Below are 17,586 nucleotides of genomic sequence, written 5' to 3'. Positions count from 1 at the left end.
TCACAACAGACTGGGTCATCTGACCAATCAGAGCAGAGTAGACCAATCACAACAGACTGGGTCATCTGACCAATCACAACAGACTGGGTCATCTGACCAATCAGAGCAGAGTAGACCAATCACAACAGACTGGGTCATCTGACCAATCAGAGCAGAGTAGACCAATCACAACAGACTGGGTCATCTGACCAATCAGAGTAGACCAATCACAACAGACTGGGTCATCTGACCAATCAGAGTAGACCAATCACAACAGACTGGGTCATCTGACCAATCAGAGCAGAGTAGGCTTGTGGAAAGGTCAGTCAGATCAGTGTTCACATAACTGATAGATATAGACATTCAAGAACCATTAATGGGAATACTGTCATCCTGCTTCTGGTGTTTTTGTCACCATTTACCATTATTTTGTCATCATTTTCAAACTGATTTGTATTGGCATATTGTTGAGTGTGTGTGTCTTGTATGTCGGACTAACCCATTTCACCTTTTCTTGAATTTGTTTGTCCAAACGCATTGACGCATTGAACTAACTTCTTGTTGGATGTTTGCTTGTTTCTCTCTGTCGTTTCGTCTGGGAACGCTCAGCGGTCTCTTGGCCCAGAGAGAGGTTGCCCAATGGGACGACCCTGAAGCGGGATCCATAGCTATTAACAAGCCGGCGTCCCGCCACTTCTATCCCATCGCCCTTCTGCTCGTCAGCTCGCACCTGCTGGTGGTGTGGCTCATTTTAAGTCTTGTTTTTTTGCTTGCAAAATACCAATAAACTGCTGATTATACTATAACCCAGCTGCGTCTAACTTCTTACTTGCTTCCTTGAGTGTTTCTCTCTGTCTTCACCAATGACTCTGTGTTTCGTACAGGACTGGCAACTGTACATTTACGGGTATTTGATGTTTTACCACTACTAGCAACTAACAAGTTGTAGTACTTTCACTTTGAGCGCTCAAACTGAGATTTTCGGTAATATTTATTTGTTTAAACCCTCATGTCTTACACCCTCATGTTTTTTTCTTGGTTGAGCGTGAAAGGTTTGGAAATGCCTGAAGGCAAGTACAGTAAATGATGCCTGAATCCTCATTCTGGCTCTATCATGTTTTTAAATCAGAAGGTGAGAAGGAAGTGAGGATGTTTTTGTTTTCGACTCGCTCTAAATACACCATCAACGTCACAGATCTTTTGCATTTTACACTTTCATAATTGAAGTGTTATTTATTGAGTAGAATCTAAATGTTTCCTCATGCTCTGCATATTTACTGTAGAAACACTGAGGCCTTTGTACTGTTGTTTTGGATAGTTTGATTTCATCGTCCTCATCATCATCCCTTTCCTTTTTCTTTCTTTCTTCATCTTCCCCTCATCAGAGAAGGCTGCCGGATTGAGAATGTGCAAAAGAATATAAAGTGCAGAAAATATGCTTTCAACGTGCTCCAGCTGATGGCCTTTCCCAAATACTACCGGCCTCCTGAAGGGACGTATGGGAAGGTGGACTCGTGAAACACCACTGTTATCATCTAGAGATACAGTGAGGTTCAAAAGTCCACATTGAAAATCTTGGATTTAAAATTTTGTTTAAATTTTAAAAAAAAAGAGTAAAATTAAAAACAATGATATGGGATTAATAAAAAAATATATATATTTAAGAATTTATTTATAAATAATGCTTTAATGACAGAAGCACTTGAGCAAAACCTTATATACCAAATACTTCATTGCCCGGTTTCACAGACGAGGTTTAAACCTAAAGTTTCAGACTAAAATGCATGTTTGAGCTGTTTTAACTGAAAGCAACTTGCACTGATATATCTCAAAATATGTCAGTGTCATTGTTTTGTCTCAAGATGCACACCAGAAATGTTTCCAAGGCATGTTTATAAAAGCTACTTAAAAGTCCAAAGTAAACCAAGGCCTAGTCCTGGCTTAATCTAAAGCCTGTCTGTGAAATCAGGCCAATTTCTTGTCAAATTAAATTTTCACTCACCATGTTGTAAATTTCAGACTTTTGAACCCTGCTGTGTGTGTGTGTGTGTGTGTGCGTGCGTGCGTGCGTGCGTGTGTACACATACAGTGTGTGTGCACATGAACATTACATCCAGTGAGGAGCAGAAAACTTGCTTCTTTTCGTTTTATGTTTTACATATGCAGAATATATTCAAAAAGAATGTTTTTTTATGGTTTCACGAAACAATGCGGTGCATTATTTAAAAATAATTTAAAAATACTAAATGTAAACTATAGTGAATATACTTCTTTTTTTTTTTTTTTTACATGTCAAATGTGTACAAATGTTTTCTATTAAAGGTGAAAAGCGAGCGATCGTTCTGAATATGTAGCTTTGAATGCCAAGTAGCTGTTTTGCACCCGTCTCAGTCATCACATGTCTGTATAGATGTGTCTCAACACCACAAAAATTTTGTTGTTACTGTTTTCTTTTTGTATTGAGGCATTTCTGAAAGTGTGTACTGTATGTTTTTATGATTGTGTTGTTATATAAAGCCATTTCACTGTCATATATACGTTTTTTTATTATGATTCTTGGACATCTTTCTATCATTTTTCACTTATGCATTTATTTGTGAATTTGTGGTATTTTTAGATGCTTATCGCGGTACAGGTGGACCAGATTCATAATGACTGATCCTTCAAGCCAAACAAAATGTTATGTGCCTTGTGCGGTTGAGTTGGTCTGATTATTCTTGCCTGATCACATTCATGTTTGTCATCGGTCAGAACAGAACGTCTCTCTGGAACAAATGAGTTCGCGAGCGAACAACAAAGAAAGCAACTTGACATTTCATCGGATTGACATTGAACTTGTGCTGATCAGTTCACGGTGTAGATTCGCTATGAAGTCAGCTGATTCATTGTGCCGTTGATCTTTTGCTGTACAACAGTAATTTCTTGCTAGAAATGACATCAGAAGTGGATAACATTGGTTAAAAACATGCATTTACACACAAACTGACCAGCCGCAACTTTCAGACGCCATCTTTTTTTTAGCTCAACTGTCGCTGAATGAAAAGAACAGGATTGTGGGATATCAAAGGCCCTGTTTAAGATGCGTTTTGGTCGATCGGATCGCAAGTGGATGACTCTAAATACAGATGTAAAAGTCTAAAAGGTCTTTCCGTCCACTTTCCACCACTTCCAGAGGCGTTTGAAAACTCACTCGACCGGATTGCTTTCAGTGTCTTTTTTTACAGTGTACAAAGGAGAAACATTTTCTTTCACTATCACGGCTAAATTTTTCTTCTAAATTTGGTTCGATTTATGTTGGAACAATTAAAAAACAATTTGCTAATTGGGGAAGAGCAATAAACATAATTCAAGAGATATAATTCAAGATGTTAAGACCGAAAACAAGTCTTAACATCTTACACAGTTTTGCTTAAAGGGATGGTTCGAGTAAAATCAACCTAGGGTCCTTTGCACCATGACCTCGAGCCAAACACCCCCCCAGAAGCCTTTTTCCCCTTGGTTGAACATTATTAAAGTTAGAGCTTATTTAGAGATATCAGCCGAATGGCTTAGTGCAGGCGCTAACGGATCCTATGATGTATCTCGTAAATTACCCCACTAATAATGCCCGGAATGGTACCAAACTTCTACAGTAGTACAAATTGGTTCTGTACTCGGTACTGTACAGTTTATTTAAATAACACTTGCCTGACGGCTCATGCTACCGCTAACCCGGTCGTCGAGGTCACTTCCGTGGTTTGGGAAAAGCCCGTAAAAGTCCTGGCAGAAAGTGATGCATAAGGATGTAGTGGAACGACGCCCAGTTCCAGGAATGCACTAATATTTTGTTGGTAGTACCAGTTTGCAAGAATTATTAGTTAACACTAAGCTGTCAAAACTTTGGAAAAAAATTAAATAAATTCACAAGCTTTTCCCTTACACTTGTGAGTTTTGCAAAGGACTTTTACGGGCTTTTCCCAAATCACGGAAGTGACCTCGACGTCCGGGTTAGCAGTAGCATGAGCCGCCAGGCAAGTGTTATTTAAATAAACTCCTGATGTACTTACAAACTTTCCAATGCCTCGTTTTATGAGTACAGAACCTATTTGTACTACTGTAGAAGTTTGGTACCATTCCGGGCATTATTAGTGGGGTAATTTACGAGAGACAGCCTAGGATCCATTAGCGCCTGCACTAAGCCATTCGGCTGATATCTCTAAATCAGCTCTAACTTTAATAATGTTCAACCAAGGGGAAAAAGGCTTCTGGGGCTTGTTTGGCTCGAGGTCATGGTGCAAAGGACCCTAGGTTGATTTTACTCTGAACCAACCCTTTAAGTAAATGTAAGGAAGTTTGGATAATTTAAAACAGATTACGATTTGAGCGCAGGATACATTAAAGCAAGTTCAGCGGATGTTACAGTATCCGCCCCTCTTACTGGATGCATTGTATTCCAGAAGTAATTTGATAATAATTCATAAATAGTTGTATGCATTGCCTATACCACATTCCCTCCTAAAGTAGTACTGGCATTCATTTGTCCTATATGGGAGCCTGTTCATTCTTAAGCACAGCAATTTGTATCTTCTTGACGGACAGTCCTCGGCTTTCAGGTCAGAGACCAAGTCAGCGACGTTTCAGACAGGAGGTTAAGTGAAAACTCTTGAGTATGTTCACCCTGAAATGAGGGAAACTCTGGGTTTTTTTTCCCCCAGGAAACAAGAATAAATACCTAATGTCATTTTTCATATGTAGAAAATGCATTTTGATTTAAGAATCTTCGGATATTTTGATACGCAGCGGGAAGGAAGGTGTGCCTCGCTCTCATGCTCTTCCTGAGAGTTTGTTTTTTCCTGGAACACAAACCCGCGAGAGCCATTAAAGAGGAGTAATCTGATAAATGCCGTTCACTTGATAGCATATTGCTGCGACCTCTGGAAGTAATTTCCTTTAGGATCTCCAATTTGGTTGTTGTATGACATTGATGGGTTTAATTTCCTTCCAGAAATGAAACAGGCGCCTATCTGGCATCCTTCAATACAGTAATCTGTTAAATAGGCCTACACACAAATTATTCACTATTTATTTGGTCCACTATTTATTTATTTCCTACAAATACAAAAGTAACAGTAAAGGCCCTTTTACACCTATAAAGATATATTAGCGCCCACACCAGCGGACGGTTTATTCTGAGTGCTCGACTGTCACTTTAAATGCTCGAGCTCGTTACAGCAGGATGGATTCTGATTGGCCGTCAATTTTTTCATCGTTCATCAGCTGGATAAAATCGCTCTGAAAGTGATTCCAGCGATATCGTTTCTCTGTGCCGTTATCGTTATAGCTGTGGTGTGAAATCTGCTAATCTTTAACATTGAGAATGTTTTTTAGAATGATATCTTTATAGTTATCGTCCTTGGTGTGAATGAGCCTTTATTTATTTTTTCTCTTGGATTTTAATATTCTTCAAATACTTGGTATTGTGGCCATCTCCTCTTCATCCCGCCATTTTGCAAACCTCTGCCTTCTTGCTGTTGGCTGGTAAGAAATCAAATGTTCATTTCATTAGGCTACCCTAATTACAAAATGTAACAGGTTGGATTAGAGAACATTTAATTATGTGAAAAGAGCGTTAGAATATGGAAAAAGCTTCTGCACATTTAAATAGACACTGAATGATATTTATTTAATATGTCGAATGTTTGTAAAGTCATGTACCCTACACCAATGAACCTTATGCTTTAAGCTTTACCTGATTGAATTATGTTTTTATACTTCATTTTTAGCTACTGCCACGTTCTTTTTTCCTTTTGGCCTGTGGGATACCATGAAAATGTGGTGAAAATCAAGTTTTTAATGTTGTTTATATGTCTATGTGGTGTTTTTAATATGCTTTAAGACAAACCACGTGTAAAAGTCGACACCATTGCTGAGTATTTTCTCCTTAAAACTGCAGTGAACCAAAGACAGTCTCAAAAACACTGGTGTTTCTGAGTCACAAACTACCTTGTAACCAATCAGGTCAACGAGTGGATCTCTGAGCTGGAGTGAGTGAGTGGAGGCGGGGCTCATTTGCATATTCATAGAACTGCATATACTAAATGAGGCATGGGTGTCGAGTTACATTCAAGCTATTTTAAGGCATAAATAATTCTTTTTTCAAGGAAAAAAAAACATCTAAATGTGTAATTTTGGTGATCAAAGATTAGTTTTAAGGGATCAAATGATTGACTACAGGGGGACTTTAACTCAGAGTTGGTTGAACCTCCTGAAACGGGCCCTGATCACCTACAGCATCAACCAGCTCAACATCAGGTAAGCATCTGAATAACTAATGCTGAAATAATTCAATCGTTATTTTCAACTTACTGATTTATATTGCATAATAAGTCATGGTGACATGAACAAGTAGTTGGCTCACATGGGACAGGCGTGGAGTTCACAAAACACTTCCACAGGAAATCCCTCCTTAGATAAGCAAAATAATAGAGCCTCTTTGTTCCTCAAAGTTAAAAATAATGACACTGGCCCTTACGCTTCCTCCAGACAGAGTTGTGTCGGTGGATTTGTTTTTCGATTTTCTTTTTTAAATCACCCTTTTTAATCCACTTAAGAGCAAATGCATAAATACTGAGATAAGAAACCAATCCAATTCACCACAACATGCCAACAAACAACTACTTCTGTTAATAAAACGTGCTTTAATGTAGCTATACATGGAATATAAAACTATATAAAAGCTATATTACATTAAAGAATTTTTCATATTTCACCTCAAAATTATGTACATTTAGAAGACATTCACAGCTCAACAATTATTCACAAAACCCCTTTGTTACAAAATATATTTTCTTACAGTATTAACAAAGTGACACTTTCAGAGTGAAGTGATATAAATAGTAATACAAAAAAGACACTAGCATAATTTAAAATGATAATAGATAAATGAGCTTATTGTACATGCAATCAGTGAGATAAAGTATGATTCTAATCACATGTTACGCGCGGTTTTCCCTGGCACATTGATGTCAGTTTCTGGAGAAATGTCTTCATCCTCTCAAAGAAAACCATGGGATTGGTGAGTTCTTGTTCACAGTAGTATGTTTTCTTACACTTCTGTAGAAGCAGTCCAAACACAAACTCATTACCAACATGACTATCATTTATTGTTATACATATCAACATCATTCAGAATTGAAGAATCGGATGCTTTTCCCATTCGTGACTGTGAACTTGAATTGGAATTACAGGACGATTCATTTAGAAAATCAACCCACTAGGAATTGATTAAGTCATGGAACAAGCATTTGAACTAATTGCGCACATTTATTTTCTGGTATTATGCAGAATTATTTGTCTAATAAGAATTTTTTCTTGACCAACAGTAATCAGCCTTAAGAAACACCTCAAAATGACCACCATATTGTTTCCAGAGATAATTTTATATATAAACTTTAATAATATTTCACACAAGTGTACTAATGATAAACAAAAAATAATATATATAAATATATGGTAACACTTTATAATATCTGCACGCTATTAATCATTAGTTTAAACAGTTAATTCATCATTTATAAAGCATTAATAGACATTAATAAGCAGTTTTAAATGCTGTATTCTTGATTTAAAAGCATATCTATAATGTGTTTAATAATTGTATTTTCATACTTTATTAATGATCAATTTATCATTTCGAAATGAAGTATTGCATTATTTACAAACCAGTTGTTTAGGAGTTGTCAGTGATTCATAAGATCACTTAGAAAGTGTAAGTAAATGATTAATAAATTATTTAAATGTACATTCATACATCTTATTATTCAGACATATAGTAATAGTTACTTAGTGTTAATAAATGCTTTATTAACATGTATTAATTCAGGTAATTATAAAGCATTTAGTAGTGGTCAGTTAACTATTTCTGTGAGCTCATCTAAAGTGAGGATTATTTATGCCTTGTAAATCATTTACAAAGGAGATTTAAATATCTGTATGTTCTGTATCACTGTGTTGTGTTTGTTTCCTTTTTCTGTCTTTAAATCTCCTTTGTAAATGATTTACAAGGCATAACTTGTCTTCACTTTAGATGAGCTCTCACAAATAGTTAACTGACCACTACTAAATGCTTTATAACTACCTGAACTAACTACATTTACTTACACTTTCTAAGTGATCTTATGAATCACTGACAACTCTTAAATAACTGGTTTGTAAATAATGCAATACTTCATTAAAAAAATATAAATTGATCATTAATAAATTATGAAAATACAATTATTAAACACATTATAGATATGGTTATGAATCAAGAATAAATCATTTATAGCTGTATTTATAAACTCCTTATTAATTTCTATTAATGCTTTATAAATTATGAATTAACTGTTTACTAATGATTAATAGTGTGCAGTTATTATAAAGTGTTACCAAATATATTTATTAAAGGAATACTTCACCCAAAAATGAAAATTATCCCATAATTTTAATTTAACAATTGGAGTGAATGGGGGACGAAGCCCATAAAAGTGCATCCATCCATCATAAACGTAATCCATACGACTCCAGGGGGGTTAATAAAGGCCTTCTGAAGCAATAGTCCAGTCATTTTATGAAAAAATGTTGAACAAATTGCAAAAGAAGCAAACTCAACTGATTTTGTATCCTTAATATGTCCTGAGTAAGGAAAAAAAAAAAGTCCCGAAGAATCCATTAGGGGAAAGTTTCGAAAAAGACCCAGATATATCCTATTCATACGCCTATTCATTCTTCTTCTCACGTGAATAGGGTAAAAATTTTAACCTTTAGATATCACCATGAAAATTACTGAGTTGATAACTTACATCAAGACAAACAAAAAATGTACTACAAGTTTTTTTAAATTGTTTGTTAACATGGACAAACGGTGCATAATCTAATTACGTATGTGCTAATTTGCATAAATACCACAAGAGATTTAAACATTGGGTATAGCCAGGTGAAAATGTCTTGATACACAACAGTAAAATACTTAATGTTAAGGTCTGAATGGAACTTATTTAGGCTACCCATGAGCATTAATACATAGAGGCAGGAAGATGTACTTTAGAAACCAGCCTTTATTCATTATTATTGCAGAGATGGGGTTTGGGGCTGGGTCCGTGAGTCCAAACCCAATCTCTTAAAAATTAATAAAGGCTGGTCTAAAGTACTTCTTCCTGCCTCTATGTATTAATGTTCATAGGTAGCCTAAATGGGTTCGTTCAGACCTTAACATTGAGTATTTTACTGTTATGTGTCAACAAGATTCAACAAGACATTTTCACCTGGCTAGACCCAGTGTTTAGATCTGTTTGCAAATTAGCAAATACGATTATGCACCGTTTGTCACGTTAACAAACAATTTTTAAAAACTTGTAGTACATTTTTTGTTTGTCTTGATGTAAGTAATCAACCCAGTAATTTTCATGGTGATATCTAAAGGTTAAAATGTTTACCCTATTCACGTAAGAAAAAGAATGAACAGGCGTATGAATAGGCTATATTTGGGTCTTTTTCAAAAACTTTCCTCTAATGGGATTCTTTTTTTTTTTCTTTCTTTTTTTTCCTTACTCAGGACATATTGAGGATACAAAATCAGTTGAGTTTGCTTCTGTTGCAATTAGTTCAAGGTTGACCCCCATTTTGGCTTAAAATGACCGGACTACAAAGCCATGTGTTTGTGTAAGAAAAATATAATTTTTTATAACTTTATAAACTAAATCACTGGCTTACGGCAACTTTCAAGAGGGCGTTGAGTTCCAGCGGAAGAGTGACCTCTGACTCTGATTGTGTTCGACTGAAAGAAGAATGTCATACACACCTAGGATGGCTTGAGTGCGAGTACTGTAAATCATGAGGTCAAATTTCATTTTTGGGTGAACTGTTATTTTAAATACAAATTTCTGTAGTGCCATTTCAAAGGTTGATTATCAATGTAACCGAATGTTTCTAGAAATACTCCATATATTGTGTGTATAGACATGTTTATGAGTCATTTATGCTGGAAAAGTTTCAAATATTTGTTACAATTCCGCTGCCTCAACATTTAGTCAATTCTGAATGATGCACGACACACACATTGTGGTTATTGCTTTGACTTACAGGTCCACTATATTCTTGTAAAGTTGTCTCTATCATGTACTGGTTATTATTTGTTGGGTCTTCTTCATGCAAGAGAACGTTCATCTCCATCAGAAAACAGTCGATAAGCTTATATGTGCAGTCCTGCAAACAAACAGAATAACACTGGATTGGGTTTATGCAGAATTTATCCATCACAATGCCAGTGTTGCTTAAGTCATTTGTTGGCTTACATTTTGTCCGACTGGTCTCATTTCCTTTAGTTATATAAGTAAACTTACATTGATATCATCAGTATTTGGAGTGTACAAGCGTGCATCAGATTTCTGGAAAAGAAGATGTTTGGAAATTAGGATTCTGAATGATAAAGCCAGATGGTTTATATATATATATAAAGACTTGCACAAAACATAGCAATTATGACACAAAACTAAGATAAATCGACTGTGCAGTTTCTCCTTAAGTTGCACAATGCATCAAAATATCATATTTCACACTTACATTGAATAAATGCTCCGTCTCTTCTAGTGCACTCTGGAGGTCTCGCAGCACCTGCATTGCATGACCTTCAGCCATGGGCAACAGAGCACTTAGACAGCTGAACATACACAAGACACAAAAAAAGAATCATAATATTACATCAGTTAAAAATGCTCAATAATCCTGCAAATACAATCACTTAACCACCCTTACACACACACATGCAATACCACGTGTTGCGGTTTCAACTGAGGCACTAAAGTTTTCCAGAGAGTTTTCCAGTTAACATTTAATTCATAAACCCTTTATTCCCCACCCCTGTGTTTCACTGCATTATGTTGCTCCTCTGAACATAAACCTTATATGTTTATGCATAAACCCTGACACAATAATGCAGCATATGGCTCGGTTCCAAAACCTCGTAAGCCGCTTTGCTGTCTACAGTTACATCCCAACGAAAAGAGAACTTTGTAATCGACTGATTCGGATCACTTTATTTTTTTAATGTTTTTGAATTCAGTCTCTTCTGCTCACCAAGGCTGCATTTATTTAATCAGAAATACAGTGAAAATTTAAATATTATTACAATTTAAAATAAATGTGAATATGTTGTAAAATGTAATTAATTCCTGTGCTCAAAGCTGAATTTTCAGCATCATTACTCCAGTCTTCAGTGTCACATGATCCTTCAGAAATCACTCTAATATGATAATTTGATGCTCAAGAAACATTTATGATTATTATCAGTGTTGAAATACATCTGTACGTTGTGCAAAGCACTGATTTCAATAGAGGCTGGTCATATCATGTTACTAAACTAATGGCACAATCCTCAAACAAGCAGAAAAAACACACAACACACAGTATTTGAATGAATCATAACTATATATTAATAATCCACATTTCACTTTTTTTCCGTAAGCTTAATGCATTAAAGTGTCATCATCTCCAAAAGAAGGTATTTTAGAAGAAATCTTCTATGAGCCAGTCTTCTGCACTTCATATATAGAATCTTATAGAGGTTTCATCAAGCGATCATTTCATGGATTTAGTCCAAAAAAGTCATTTTGTTTTAATGTTTTTTTGTTTTTTTTTTGTATTTTAATTCATTTTTATTACAGCTCGTAAACATACTTTATCACCAACATCTTTTTAAAGCTACACTGTGTAGGATTTTCTCCCATCTAGCGGTGAAATTGTTTATGACTACCAACTGAATATTACTTTCTAGCCCCTCCCATTCCGAGGGCGTTTTAACTCCAGCGGTGGCCGTATTATTTCAAATCTGCCGGCAGTCGCGAGTAATCTCCCCCTCGCATTCGTCACGGTGCCACTGAGTGTCAAAACGCGAAAGGCGAAGCTTGAATTTCCAGGTATGTCCCTCTTTGGCTAATGTATTTTCAAGATGGAGGCGCAACATGGCTGCCGCCATTCGAGTGACTCGCTCTCTAAATGGCAGATTCTACGCTTACGAGAATACTTGATTAGTTGGTAGAAGTAATTACACATTAATGAGCACATATCATTTTGAAAGAACAGTGTTTTTTGCTAAGAATCAACTTAAAAAATTACACAGTGTAGCTTTAAATAGCCCAAAACATGAAAGCATTATGCAATAATTGAAGACATTTCTCCTTTATATAAAACATTTAACTCTTTCCCCGCCAGTGTTTTTAAAAAAAGTTGACAGCCACCGCCAGCATTTTTGATCATTTAAAAAAAAAAATGTAAAAAGGCCCCCGGAATATCTGAACATGTAAAATATATCAAAAGAACAGAGCAGAGCAAAACAATACAACCCGCTTTATTCTAGCTTCATGCTTTTTTTTAATCAACACTTGAATGTAAGTGAGTGTCAAAAATAGAACAAAAAGCTGAGAAAATCATGTTTTTGTTGAAGACTACAACGCTTTTATCGCTTGTTTCTGCTTCTTCTTTTCCTGTGTTTTGATCCGGAGTTTCAGTACTCTTTCAGATGACGCGTAATAGCGCCCCCTACCTTATAACTGTGAAAACGCAGATCGCGGGAAATTTCCGTCAATGGTGTGGAAAGAGTTAAAAGTGAGTCAAGTTGTATATCACCCCCATTGTGATAATAGAATTGAAATCTAAATCTGACATCTAAACACTTTTCCAGGTCACAATTCTCCACCCTTTTCATTGTAAGACAATTGAAAAGGCCAAACAACGTCGTGCCAATTACAGACAATAGTGTTGTTTGCTCTAGGCACAGGAGCCAGAGATTGCTCTTGTAGAGTCATATTACAAGTCAAGTGGGAATTTTATGAAGACGTGCACGCTTAGCTAATGCACTCTATAGTGGGGCGGCACTTTACAGAAATCTCAGATGATTCAATATCTAGTGCATCAGATTGCTCACATGGTGATGTTGTCACAAGGGCTGTATCTCAACAATTATAAACTCAAGAACTGTAAAGAGTCCAAAGTCCAATTAGACAAATGTCATATATATATATATATTTATATATTTATCTTTCATAAACGTCAGGTCGGGGAGAGTTGTCACATGTTATTTATTATTATGTTAAACTAATATTTTAGCCAACTTCTCATGGCCTCAACAACTGTATTATCTTCTATTTGTGCTGTTTCAAGAATCGCTTAATGTTTCATTCAGACTATTTAATGACAGGCCATTGTGACAACTTACCCCATAATTAAGTGTCAACATGACCTGCTATTGGGGCACATTGTCACAAAAGGTGTTGAATTAAGTTTTTTTTTTCTTTTTTCTGTGCAATAATAATGATATTTCGGAGTTGTAATAAAATAAAGATTATTGGAGTATGCTTTAGAAGAAAACACTATTTCAGTCACAAATTCACATTTAATTCAATGTGTTAATTGTCATTTCTTTGTAATTATTTGTGCAATTTCTAAGTGAAAATTCTTTCTACACTGATTTGTTTTTCTCCCCCAGTGGATTATAGTACAACTGGTTTTTGCAACCCACTCTAGGCTTTGTGGCAGATTCACACAGCATTCAGCAAAAGAAATAAGCAGTCTAATGTCTTAGATATACCTCAGAATTAAGATAGAATTCCAAACCTCTGAGTTCAAAAGGCATTCCATGTGATTCTCAAAGCACCAAGGGTTACAAACACATCTTCCAGTTCTCTGTAAGAAATCACACTTTTTTTTAATACTCAGAAGTGCAAAATGCTGCAAAAATCCCACAGATAGAGAAGTGATTCTTTCATTTGTTGGAAAGAATAACAGTTCCAGGAAACAAAGTGCACAGTCAGTATATGGAAACTTAAAAACAAATACTGAACTACATTCTTTGAGAAACACTGACAAAGCAATTCCGTTGACCAAATGAACATGCATGTTTCTAGCAAGCCATTTATTCCTTAAACCTATATAGTATCTTTATGCTACTGATACGTCTTTTTGTTAATTATAGGGAAGCACCGAATGTTCGGCAACCGAAATTATTCAGTTGAATAAATGAAAAGACAGAATAAATTTTACCGAACAATAGCTGCGTTTACATGGACACTTATAATCGGATTGACGGCTCAATCGGACTAAAAAACCTTCATGTAAACACCTTAAGCGATCCAAAATGAGCTCGATCCGAATGAAATTTCGATCGGATTGAAAGGGGTGGTTTATTCCTTTTGTAATCCGATCGGAAGAACATGTAAACGCTTGATTTAATCTTACCTTGCTCAAAGATGGCAAAATAAAAATATTGATTTATACTAAGTTATATTGTGCTTTGTATGTATAATGTCTGCTGGAATGTTAAAAAGTGTTAATTAAATATTTTTAAATTGTAATTTTATAATTGATTTTTTTTTTTTCTTCTTCTTTAAAAAGCAAGACAAAATAGTAAAAAGCATATTGACTATTCAATTTATGCAATGGTGAAAAATTGGCTAAATAAATGGGAAAAAATGCACACACAAAAAAAACACATTATTCGGCTTTCGTCAAAGTGTTTCAATTCGATGCATCCCTAGTTGATAGGCTAATCAGTATCCATTTCAGTTTCACTTATAACTTTTCATTACATATTAGATATTACTTCTTATAGTATTCTCACTGGTAACAAAGCACATTTTTGCCATTGAATTGTAGTTTAGATATAAACAATTTACTTCCGATTTTCTTTTTACCAGTAACTAGGTACTAGTACGTATATTTGTTAACTTCATTCAAATGAATTTTGTTAACTGTTCCAGTTTTCAACATTTAAAAGCTTAGTAAAAAGTCAAATGTATTAGTAAAGTGTTCGGTCGATCTATAGAGTAGCTAATCTGACTAGTCTTTACAGAAGTAGGCTATAAAAGAAACTGCAACTAGAGTTGTTACTAGTACTTTACAACTGGGATAGTTACTAGTATCTAACATTTAAGTAGCCTACTACTTCCAAATAAACAGTACACAGGACTAGATCAAACTGGTCAATAGTATATAAATCACAAATAAACTCTTTGGCAAATTTGCAATTTGTTGCCAGTGACAGTCGAATAGTCTCTATGGCTTGTAGCATTAAAAAGTACAAATAGCTAATTGGTGTCTAGTAAACAGTTAGTAGTGAAATAAAAATTGATACTAGTCACTATTGGATTACTTATTAGTAAGTAAAAATAAGCTACTAGTAACATAATAGCCTATACGCTTTAGTTTAAAAGAATGAGTTAGATATTAAAATGGCTTGCCATTAGGATTCACAGAAATTAATATTAATCAATATTTCAAGATCATCAAGTCTATATGAAATCGTGTCGTTTCGTAATTAAACAAGCTACGTGAAATGTAAAGCATGACAGCGCGCGTGCACCTGCAAGTTTGATTGAGTCATTTCCCATGACTAACATGCGAACCTTAAAGTACTTGTACGTTTTCATCGTTGCATGTACCGCTTTAGTGCACAATGTGCGCACTGTAATCTGATGTCTCTATATAGCCTAACATTATGCAACAACGCAGTGGCCTATTAGCCTACATAAAGTTAAATGCCCCAAATATGCATGCTGTAAAATAGATTTATATAACATATATTTAATAGTTTTGAGCCTTCTTTGTATATTAAAATTATTTTTTAAACATAAATAGCCTAAATATTTATGAATACATTTCAGCAAGAATATAATTTTTTTGTCTGCAAATTTCCAATAGAAAATGTCTCCCTGCATATTTTATATACGTTGAAATGGGACGTTTTACAACAATAGTGTTCGACATATTTACAACATATGGTTCAAATATATTTAGTAGATCGATCATCTGACATTTCACTCATACATGATCACCACTATCAACTTATAAATGCATTCAACACATTAATTTGACAAGCTCTGAGTGACATTAGTGCACCGCGAGAGCGCATTTCCTACCCTTGCTTTTGGTGGCCTATTCCAAAATCCTGCGATAAAGGCGATGAAGAGGGTCATTAAAATCATCGAAACGAGCTTGTTGGTAGGCCAACCACAACAGTTGCGTGAAGTTCACATGATCTCGCTATGTAAAAGTCCTTGTAGTATGTCATGGAGGTGTATGAAATCCTATTGATTACTCCAATTGGATATTAATCCATGAGTGCACACTGAAGGCTTCTTCCTCCGTGTGAGCACTGATCAAATCTGCAACTGAAAACACTATCTCTCACTCTCACACACACACACACACACACACCCGCCCATTGCAGCCAGTGGACGGAGCTCTTTCACTTTGGCAACATGCGTGTTTTCTCTGTGAAGTGCAACGCGAGTTCTCTTCCTTTTATGTAACTCAGCAACACGTTTGTTTGGATGTTAAACATACATTAATCTCGGATACATAACGAATAATGTAATGTAATCGCTGTTGGAAGCAGAGGTTTAAAGTCCACTGACAAGACCTCGAGATACGGTAATTAAGTCACATATGAGTTATGTCATCTGTGAAAGAAATTAATAGCAGTTTGGAGAAAGACGATTAAAAAGATTTTCCACTCACATGAGATGAAGACTGCAGTCATCAATCTTTAACTTGGACTTGGAGAAATCTGTTTTATATTATGTAGAGGGGGTCGCCCCCTAATGGGTATATTGCCATGCTGACGTCATCACATGACCACGTGTCACGCAATTTACTACTAGTACTAATAACAATAAAATTAAGTTTATTTAGCGCATTTAGGCAATGCTGCAAGCGCTTTAGAAAACCTAAACAATGTTTAGCTAGCTGACATCACAAACCAGCAAAATCCACAGAGACTGCATTTAAGTCTGTTATATGGTTGGGTGTGTGGGTTTATGAGATGGAGGCTGAAAAACACACAGCTTTGGTGTGAAACGGCAGCAGTTAATACACTCACTTAATACTGGCACCTATTGGCGTAATGCATTAAATCCAAAACAATGAGTAGCCTAGGCCTACTATTAATGCATTAGAAAGTAGGCTAAACCATTTAGTGTGAAATTCATAAATATTTGACTATATTTGAATAAAGAAAAAGTTCAAATTTTCAGCATGTCACTTTCACTTACCCTTGCACTGTTCCTACATCCTTAAAGGGATACTTCACCGATTAGCATTAAGCTTTGTATCAGTAGAAACCCGGTAGTATTTTCGAATGACCGTGCTTCCCTCCCTCATGTCCCCCTGAGACGAGAGATTTCTGTATACGCTCTATGCACGAACGCTGCTGACGTATTTCCGGTAGAATCTCAGCCAGCGTCTTTACTTCCGCATAGCGCGTTCTATAGCGAAGTTTACTAGTGGCAACACTTTCATAAAATTAATTTCTCAGAAACGGAGACAACGATTTTAGAAACCGCTTCGCTAGTCGGATTTCGCATGATATGGGAGAATACTCACCCTCAAAGTTGTCAATGTAGCTCGTAATATATAATTTAAAGCCCTTCTCTTTCTTACTCTTAGCTCAGAAATCGTGCATAGAGCCTATTGTGTCTGGAAAAAAACCTCGTCATTTCGCGTCATCTGAGCCTTTTTTGGCCAGAGGCGAGAGACTACAGCCAGTAGTTGGAGCTAGTTCCGCATGTTTTCAATCCGCCCATAGGGGGTGCGATTTCA

The 17,586-nt window shown here is 35.8% G+C and overlaps 2 protein-coding genes across 13 annotated transcripts in view; one reads left to right on the top strand and one right to left on the bottom strand.

The window, feature by feature from the left end:
- Window positions 1-2,505, top strand: part of inpp4b (inositol polyphosphate-4-phosphatase type II B) — a 173,914-nt gene extending 171,409 nt beyond the window's left edge. For 5 of the 10 annotated variants that reach the window (XM_079895335.1, XM_079895336.1, XM_079895340.1 and 2 more), the window contains one exon: window positions 589-1,343. In XM_079895335.1, the coding sequence (XP_079751461.1) occupies window positions 589-766 (178 nt within the window). In that variant the 3' untranslated portion in view covers window positions 767-1,343. Of the gene's footprint in view, window positions 1-588; window positions 1,345-1,364 lie in introns of those variants that run through there. The other 5 variants (XM_079895337.1, XM_079895338.1, XM_079895334.1 and 2 more) reach the window with 2 other exon arrangements.
- Window positions 2,506-6,636: 4,131 nt separating this feature from the next.
- Window positions 6,637-17,148, bottom strand: il15 (interleukin 15). 3 transcript variants are annotated; one of them, XM_079895427.1, is made up of 6 exons: window positions 17,040-17,148; window positions 13,580-13,674; window positions 10,558-10,654; window positions 10,338-10,382; window positions 10,078-10,200; window positions 6,637-7,071 (listed from the first exon to the last, which is right to left on the bottom strand). In XM_079895427.1, the coding sequence occupies exons 2-6, from the start codon at window positions 13,627-13,629 to the stop codon at window positions 6,943-6,945; spliced, it is 444 nt and encodes a 147-aa protein (XP_079751553.1). In that variant the 5' UTR covers window positions 13,630-13,674; window positions 17,040-17,148; the 3' UTR covers window positions 6,637-6,942. The 3 variants fall into 3 exon arrangements, with proteins under 3 accessions (XP_079751553.1, XP_079751552.1, XP_079751551.1); XM_079895426.1 differs by lacking the exon at window positions 17,040-17,148 and adding an exon at window positions 16,507-16,625; XM_079895425.1 differs by lacking the exon at window positions 17,040-17,148 and adding an exon at window positions 15,906-16,571.
- Between the last annotated feature and the right edge of the window lie 438 nt (window positions 17,149-17,586).

Source organism: Squalius cephalus, assembly GCF_949319135.1.
Source record: "Squalius cephalus genome assembly, chromosome: 2".
Classification (NCBI taxonomy): Eukaryota; Metazoa; Chordata; class Actinopteri; order Cypriniformes; family Leuciscidae; genus Squalius; species Squalius cephalus.
The sequence above is the reverse complement of the archived record's forward strand: the minus strand, read 5'-3'. Positions and strand labels throughout refer to the sequence as shown.